This window comes from Electrophorus electricus, chromosome 14 (assembly GCF_013358815.1).
Source record: "Electrophorus electricus isolate fEleEle1 chromosome 14, fEleEle1.pri, whole genome shotgun sequence".
NCBI classification, from domain to species: Eukaryota; Metazoa; Chordata; class Actinopteri; order Gymnotiformes; family Gymnotidae; genus Electrophorus; species Electrophorus electricus.
In genome coordinates, this window is record NC_049548.1 from 16,694,733 (window position 1) to 16,703,993 (window position 9,261).

The window sequence follows — 9,261 nt, forward strand, 5'->3', positions numbered from 1 at the left end:
TTCCCGTAGCACCTACTCATACATAAGCTGCATCTGTTCTGGTAACCCACTGAGCAGGCAGTGGAAACATATATTTCTAACGATTACCTAACAACATTTACCACATGAAAATGCAGCAGTGTTCCCCACTGATGAGCTCTCACTCCATGTTAAAAACATAAGGTCATGGATTACTTCTGCAGAGCTTTTTACAATGTGGGTTCATTGTTATCAGTAAGTAAAGAAAACAAAACAAAACAATGACATATCAATCAGCATGCTTATAACACAGAAGTAGATATCTTTGAGTAAAAGTAATTACCATAACGCTTTTGACTCAAATAGCTTTTCTCTTAAGATATTCCTTTAGTAGATATTGTCAATATAGAACCCAGTCTGTGAAGTAACCCAATCTCTAATAAAGAAAGAGTTCATAATCAAAACATTCTTAATCTCAGAATGCTTTGGATCCATTATATACAAATATATATTTTTTTTACTTCTAATATTTTTGTAAGATTTTGACATTTTATGCCTAAATGACTTAATTTGCATAATGTTCAGGGCCTCAATTTTAACATCAGTGCTTAGTGATCTCCACCCCACTGATATTGCAGAAGGAGGTCTCTTGCTTTCTGTCCCCCCTCCCCCTCTTTCTCGCTCTCTCTCACTGTGAATTCTTCATAGACGCAGTTTGTCTCCCAGACACAACTGTGCATTCCAAGTTACTTGTCCCTTAATTAGATCATGTATCACCTGAGTTTCAATTGTTTTCTCCTAGCACTGGTAAACCTCTCAGGTAAGACTGAAATTCATTATTTAAAAAAAAAGAACAAGTGAAAAGCTGTAGTTCCAGCTGAATCATTCTTAAGACACCTTTTCAGTCGTATGTGCTGTATATGGTCTAATGTATCTCTGAATTGCAGTGATAATTCAGCTAATGCATTGTGTGCTAAATTACATTTCAGACACAATTCTGCATTTACGTTGTGTGTTTTTGAGCAGTCTTTACTATGTTGTATAGCTGAAAGACAGAAGTGCTTTGCATATACTGGATGCGCTAGCCTTGTTTGCTGTGTTGTTTCCTCTCCATCTGTGTGAAAAAGGGGAAGTCGCAAAGCCTGCAAACATGTTGACGCAGCTTATGATCAATTTTCGCATTAAAATGCAACATGTGGATTAGTGAGTTCTTGTTGATACTTCTTCAGAGTTTTTATCATGTGAAATGAGGCATGAGGGCTCCTTGAAGCTTCATTGCTTAACATTGAGTACTGAGCTCTGAATAACTGATCGCCTTTCTCTTCTCCTCCAGTTACCACAGCGCATTTTAACATTTACCAGGTGCCCAGGTTTTACAGCACCAAAGTCGGTAGGAGAGTAAGCATGTTGTGCTACTGCAAGAATTTAAATAAGGGAAAGCTGCAGGTGGAGTGGTACAAGGCAGAGAAGTACATAGATACGCATAGGTTGAAGCTGGAAAACTCCAGGGCCATCAACGATTCAGGCAGTCTGCACATCCTGAAAGTGGAGGTCAAGGACAGTGGCATTTACTTCTGCAAGATCAACAAAACTTGGGGACTTGGAACCGAGTTACAAGTGATCAGTAAGTGTGCATGCACTTATGAATTAAGCCAATCAGTTAAGAGCCTGTGGATGTTTGGGATTCAATTTGTAGGATGTGCCACTTTTACAGATTTGTTAGCAAATGTTTCTTCCACCATCAGGACACATCGATCAAACAGCAGCAGAGAGGAGGAGCAAGATGAAAGACCTGATCATTTTCATCCAGACTTTCTTCCTCATGCTGTGTATAGCTCTTTTCTGGATCAAATGTAACAAACTAGTGAGTGCCACACTCATCAGAACACACACACACACACACATGAAAAGGCTCCCATACTCCATAAAATCATTAACACATAACTTACATAATTCTCAACCCAAAGCTGATTCATGTATGTTTTCCCAAAGCTATTAGATTTCATTACCTTTATTACTACTCTTAATAATAATATTACCATCCAACCATCTTACTGCCATTATAGGAGGTGCACCACTTGCTTTGCCTGTCTCTGGGGTGGGCACTGGTGACACCTCCCCCTTGCCTCTACGAGGCTTAGGTAAAGGCCCATGAGTTCCGGGGCTATATGCCCTAGTAGAAGGAATTTCCTCCTCAAACACAGTAGCCTCTCTTTGTGCCGCACGGGATGGTTTGCTCGCTCCCGAGTGGCACCTCATAGGCGAAGCCTTGGGTGGTATCTTAAGTGCCGGAGGCTCATTGCTCTTGGAGGCTGCAGACTCTACGTCACTGACATTGGGAGGATCCCCATTGAGGACTTCCTCCACCTCCATAGACGGATCCTCCACATAGTCGAATCCCAAGTCTGACCACAGACTAACGTCACTGCACTCCCCGTTATCTCCATAATCCACGTAACCCTTGTAGTAGTCCATTTAGGAATCGTAGGACCCAGCGGAGTCAACTTCCAAGTGCCAATCCCTGTAGTCCGGCGGAGGTCTGTAGGACTTTGCAGAGTCCGACCCTGGACCACACTCGGGGCCACCCCAAAATCATCCAGTGGCCTCCTCCCCTGTAGTGGGAGTATGTAGTGGGGCCAGGATGACGGAGGGTCTCACTGCACGGGTTGTAGAAGGGTGTTTGCCTCCTTTCTTCCCCTTCCTTTCTTTGCTCCCCTTCCCAGGCATCCTTCATCAGTCGGTGTTTCTGTAATGAGGAGGTTCAAGCAGGATGAGGGGACGAGTCGCAGACACAAGAACATACGTTTATTTGCACACATAACATATAACACTTAGCACACAGGCTAATGGGGTTAAACACCGACAGCACAAATACGTAAATGACAGGCTTTTATACATATATGATAACGATACCATGAGGAGTAGATGTGATACACAGGGAGGGCGTGGCTACATTGACAAACACACACACACACACACACACACACACACACACACACACACACGAGGAGACGTTTTGGGGGAGGGGCTGTACCGAGACACACATAGGCTAGTCTGAGTATAAGAGCACTAGTATACCAGTACGAGAGTACATTAGTCTAGGGTGCAAATGTTCTGACAGAGGAGCACTTTAAATTCAAGGAGTAGTAGTTTGTATTTAATTATGGGATGAAACAAGGGGCCAGTTTAACTTATAAATTGTGTGTGATATATGCCAAATGTTTAGTGTAGACAAATGCCCGGGCAGCCCTGGCAGTCTTGAGTTGAAATTTATTAAGGGTTTTTTCATATACACCAATGAATATAGGGACTTCAGTAATCTAGATAAGAGGTAATGAAAGCATCCCCCACACTGTTACACCAGCAGCAGCAGCCAAACCACTGATAAAAGGCATGGTCGATCCATGTTTTCATGTTGTTTACATCAAATTCTGATCCTATCATCTGAATGTTGCAGCAGAAATAGAGAATAACCAGTTCTTGGTTGTAACAAGTGGTTATTTGAGTTACTGTTGCCTTTCTATCAGCTCAAACCAGTCTGTCCATTCTCCTCTGACCTCTGGCATCAACAAGGCATTTTCACCCAGAGAAGTGGATATATTCTCTTTTTCAGACCATTCTTTGTAAACCCTAGAAGTGATAGTGCATGAAAATCACAGTAGAGCAGCAGTTTCTGAAATACTTAGACCAGCCTGTCTAGCACCAACCATACACATTCAAAGTCACTTAACTTTCTTCCCCATTCTAGCACTCAGTTTGAACTTCAGCAGTTCGTCTTGACCATGTCTACATGCCTAAATGCGCTGAATTGCTGCCATGTGATTGGATGATTAGATATTTGTGTTAACAAGCAGTTGAATTGAAAGTCAAAGTCAGAGTCAAATATATTTATATAGCACTTTTTACACCACAGGTTGTCACAATGCAGGTTTACAAATGGGTCAAGAGCTCTTATGAGCAAACTGGAGGTGACAGTGGCAAGAAAAAACTCCCTGGGTGGAATTTAGCAAGAAACCTTAGAGTAACAAAGGCTGAAGGCAGCCATCCAACCCAGAAATCAAAGCCAGGTCTAACAGGAAGTAAATGTGAACTCTGACCACCAGACAAAAAGAGCCAGCACCCGTTTAACCTTCCTAAGTGACAGTCTCCGTCACACTTGGGAGGACCAAGGCAAAATCTTTGGAGGACCAAGAAAATATATACACACTATATGGACAAAAGTACTGGGACACACCTCTTAATCCTTGAATTCGGGTATTTTGTTCAGTCCCAGTGCTACAAGTATAATAGAATGCACCTATTCTTGCAGTCAGCCTTTACAAATGTTTGTGGGAAAATGAAACATTCTAAAGAGCTCAATGAATTCAAGTGTGGTACTATAATAGGATATCACTGTTGCAACATGTCACTTAGTGAAATTTCTTCCATCCTAGATATTCCACAATTAATTGTGAGTGGTATTATTAAAAATTGGAACCACAGCAACTCAGCCACGAAGTGACATATCGCGTAAATGTGGAGCAGGGTTGCCAATTGATGAGGTGCATAGTGCATAAAAATCAGTATGTAGTTAGTTCCATTGCTCTGCTGACTTAATGAACCTCCTATGGTATTAACATCAGCAGAAAAACTATGCACCAGAAGCTTCATGGCATGGGTTTCCATTGCCAAGCAGCTGAATGCAAGCCATACAGCATGATGCCAAGCATTTCATGGATTGGTGTAAACCACGCCACCATTGGACTCTGGAGCAGTGGAAACATCTTCTTTGGAGTGATGAATCAAGCTTCTTTATCTGCTAGTCTGATGGATGAGTCTGGGTTTTGCAAATGCGAGGAGAATGTTACCTGCCTGACTGCACTGTGCCAACTGTAAATTTTGGTGGAGGAGTAAGTTGTTTTTCAGCAGTTGGCCTAGACCCCTTAGTTCCAAGGAAGGGAAGTCTTAATGCTTCAACATACCAAGACATTTTGGACAACTGTGTGCTTCCAACTTTGTGGGAACAGTTTGTGGAAGGCCCTTTTCTGTTTCAGCATGACTGTGCCCCAGTGCACAAAGCCAGGTCCATAAAGGCATGGTTGGGTGAGTTTGGTGTGGAAGAACTTGACTGGCCCACACTGACCTCAACCCCATCGAACACCTTTGGGATGAGCTAGATTAGTGATTGTGAGCAAGGCCTTCTCGTCCAATATCAGTGTCTGAGCTCACAAATGCTCTTTTGGATGAATGTGAAAAAGTACCTATGGATTTAGAAATAGGATGTTATAAAATCTCATATACTGTACATATATTTTTTTCTTTCAGGTGAACAAAGAAGAGGCTGTATATGAGGAACCTGAGGATGACCACACATATGAAGTCAGTGCTTTCTCCCACCTTATAAGAATGCCACTTATAAGGTGCTAGTATAGAGGCATAATGTGTCAATTTCATGGTGAGGAAAGGGACAGCTGAAGACCTTCTTGAAGTGGCCAGTAACACAGCGAGTCTTTTAAGAAACATTTTATCAGAGTTGCATGCAATACTTTACCGGTTGGTCGACTTGAAAGTGGTGAGCTGGAGCCATTGGTGCGTAGCTTACAGGAAGAGGAAGTGTTTAGGAATAGAACATGTGCAGAAAGCTTGACTTGTTATTATGTCTGCAGCGCTCATTAGCACTTTTTTACTTTCACTCCATTGATTGTGGTCAGTCAAAATGTTTTCCTTGACATTTTGAAGATATATTTCTGATGTTACAGGGTGACTACTACAGTGCATCAATTACAATGTCATTTTCTGAGTAGCAATGTAGGAAACACACTGATCCTTACATAGCACACTTAAAGAATGGAAGATGTATCATGGCACACAAAGGCACACAATATAGTTTTGTTATACTTGTTACTTGTTGTAATGTTCCTCAATTGCTCAGTGTAGTTACACTGTAACAGTAGTGATTTAATATGTTTTATATTTTTAATTTTAAGTGTTTTATATTTTTTGCCGCTATGTTTTTTCTTACCACTGTGAGTTCTCATGGAAATTAAATTAAAGCTCTATCTTTCTCTTATTCTCTCCCTGTCTTAACATCACTCAGGGTCTGGAAATCGAGCACTGTGGTGGTGACCTTTATGAAGACATTCATGCTTATTCTCAGTGCCAGGAAGCAGAAGAATCCTTGGAGTCCCCGGATCGAGAGTGATAAAGTTTTACACATAGTAAAAGCTACTATGTAGCAGGGAATACCAGAATGATAAGGGTACTGGCAGGGCAAGGCCATTTTTTTTTTAAGGTATTTAGTCCAAGATGAATGGTATTAGGAGACTGAACATTGCTCTGGATGAAACATTTGTACGCATCCTGATTTGTTACTGGAATTTTTGTATTTAGATTACATTAGAATTTAAATAGAGTTTAAATTGAGGCAATATATATGTCTATATTCACAAACACACATCCAGTACATGCACACACACACACACACACACACACACAATTACTTTGTGCATCTCAATGTTATTTGTTATATTACTGTATTTTATTAGTCATGTATTGCTTTATTACATGGCATGTTTCCAAACAACAAAAATATTTCTTCTGCTGAGTTTATGACTAGCTTAAGCTTGGTTTGTTGAAAATGTAAAGGTGCTCTGTGTAAGAAACAAACTAGAGAAGAACTGGTCTGGTGTAGTGGAGGTTTTGTCCTCCAGAATAAAGACATGTGGTGCTTTCTCATTCACTTCTTGCCTATTGCCATACATGCGACAAAGAGTGTCAGGTGTTTTTCCACCAACATTTATTCTCATTTCACAAGGGTGCCATAAACATTCAGAAAGTTAACTAAAAATAAATGTAAGATTTATCTTATATTAGTAAAGCATAAAATCTGTTTGTTCACTTTTTATTATTATTATTATTTATTTATTTTTGCGACTAATTCTGAAGCAAAAGATCCTGTAGGACTTTTATACATAAACAGTATAGTGTCTTAAAAGTAAGAGGAATAGAGAAAACTCTTCTAGTTAAACCTCCATGCTGGCGCTCTTGGCAGTCCAATTCATCAGTGCCATCGTGTGGTCATTCAGTCAAACTGAAAGTTTTTACCTTAATCATTCCACTTCCCTGTATTTTAAAACTGCTAATTTACTAAACAATAAGTAATGTTAACAAAGTCATTAAAATCATCTGCATTTTTTTTTCATTAAGACAATTTTATTCCCCTCTTACCACCATATAACCTATTTTCCCATTTATCTCATTCTGTTCTGTTTATCCAAGGACAGTGTTGAAGAAAAAAAAAATTTAATAATCAAATCGTTGATTACTTTGTTAAAATTGCATAGAGCTTATTCATACTGACATTTTGTGTTTGTTAAAGTTAACTAATACAGTACATAATGTTAATTAAGAATACATTAATGTAAATTGTGTACATTGGGTTTTTTTTTTTAAATGGAAAAAACTAAAGTCCATCTCATTCTTTTTTTCTTATAGTGCAGGTATCATATCTTCATACTAAAGAATAATTTTCAAATAGGCATATTTATAAGCTTTAAATTTTTATTTTAATTTTATATATAAATAGTTTGAGTTTTGAAATGTTTATAATATAAATGTAAATATATATATATATAAAATCCCGTACAGAAATCACAATTTAGGTTGCCACTTTGTCTTTAAATAACAACTCAAAATAAAGTAAAATGAATAAATAGAATAATTGAAACAATTTAAAAGTTCAAAGACACGTCATGAATCGCCTCATGAAAAGTTACATATATAAACGTATAAAACAAAGATTAAATAATATAGAGTAAGACTTTTCATTTGCAAATTAATGCTGAGGAAAAGATCATTAAGCCCAGGATGTTCAGCAGTTCTTTTCTTATCCACTCCCACATGCTTTTCTTATCTCCCTGAAAGTGCAAACAGAAGTATTTTGATATGTAAGTTATACAGATGCACAAGTGGATAAAACCTTTTTCCTATTTCTGTTTCTGTGCATTTGAGTCTTTTTTTTGGGGGGGTGGGGGTGACTCACCATGGCATTGTGGGTCAGATCTCTCAACTGTTGAAAGTACAAGGATAGTGTCTTGTTTTTTCTCATTTGATGACTGACCTGCATGAATGGAAGAATATGCCATTTACAGTGAAAGGAGGAGATGGAAATGTGTGCGAGGATCACAAAAGCATATAACTCATATTTAGCATATAACTCATTTACTAATCTGAGAATGTCTGTGTTGTATGAACCACTGATGCCAGGTATGCCAGACACCAGGGATGGAGATGTCCTCAACGTCTTCTCCGCCCTCCAGGAAACATAAACAGCAGCAAAAGCCAACAAGCGCTTGACAGCACATACTAACAACATCTCCTTACTACATGAATTAGTTATTCTAAACTAACAGATATCTCAGAAAGGGGAGCCGTATGTTAAGACAGAATAATCAAGACTCACCATTTCTCTAAGCAGTTTCAAGCATTCCTCCCGGTAACTATGGAATCTGTGACTGATCCATTCACATATACTGCCAAATAGCATGCTGCACACCATGAAATTCTGATTCTATCTTGATGATATCTGTAAAATGCTCTGTTAATGGCGTTAATTGTATTAATTTTTTAATGATTTGATCATAATCATAATAATGTATATTAGTGGACAATAGTTTACTTAATTGTGTCATATTCTTACCAGTCTGTAATAAGAATACTATATGTTTCATATACAACACAATATATTCTTACTGAACCTCAGCTAGTCTGATTTTCTTTAGGTATGCATATTCATGACGAAACTGTGGGCTTGGCTTCACGAAAACGTACCTGTCTGATGCACGGAAGGGACAGGAAATGTCTTACATGTTAATCGTGAAAGAGAAACCGAAAGCGTTGAAGATCCCACAGTAAGTGAGAAATCAATCATTGAAATAATTGTGTAAATATCATGAAAACATAACTTTATATTTGTTTAAACGTAACAATAAAACAATTCGCTATTCCAGCTGGATGCATAAGATACAATACACTGTTGTTTTAATGGTTTGATATTTGCGCAGTGTGTTTCGTGAATTTACTTCTATCTTAACTCCAAGTTTTAATGACATTAATTCTACCCTAATGTCAGCCTCTCGTTCTACTGAGCATGATCGTTAGATTTTTTTCTTCAGAAATAAATCTCATTCATGCTTCATTTAAAAAATGTTCAAGGAGGTCCAGTAATGTCAATTCCCACCTCTACCGCATGCAATATGTATACTGTTATCCATATTATGAAGCAGGCTACAATGCGGTCATTAATGCTTCACTGGAATTACTTTC

At 38.6% G+C, this 9,261-nt stretch overlaps 1 protein-coding gene across 1 annotated transcript; it reads left to right on the forward strand.

The window, feature by feature from the left end:
- Positions 1-592: 592 nt before the first annotated feature.
- On the forward strand, positions 593-6,676 carry cd79b (CD79b molecule, immunoglobulin-associated beta). Its single transcript, XM_027027433.2, has 5 exons — positions 593-778; positions 1,292-1,582; positions 1,704-1,822; positions 5,263-5,316; positions 6,035-6,676. Exons 1-5 carry the CDS (start codon positions 727-729, stop codon positions 6,137-6,139), a joined length of 621 nt encoding a protein of 206 aa, XP_026883234.2. The 5' UTR covers positions 593-726; the 3' UTR covers positions 6,140-6,676.
- Positions 6,677-9,261: the final 2,585 nt, after the last annotated feature.

Coding starts and splice junctions, on each gene's coding strand:
- cd79b (XM_027027433.2), top strand. CDS start 727: ATGTATCACCTGAGTTTCAATTGTTTTCTCCTAGCACTGGTAAACCTC. Junction 779..1,291: donor AGCACTGGTAAACCTCTCAG/GTAAGACTGAAA, acceptor CTTCTCCTCCAG/TTACCACAGCGCATTTTAAC. Junction 1,823..5,262: donor GGATCAAATGTAACAAACTA/GTGAGTGCCACA, acceptor TTTTTCTTTCAG/GTGAACAAAGAAGAGGCTGT.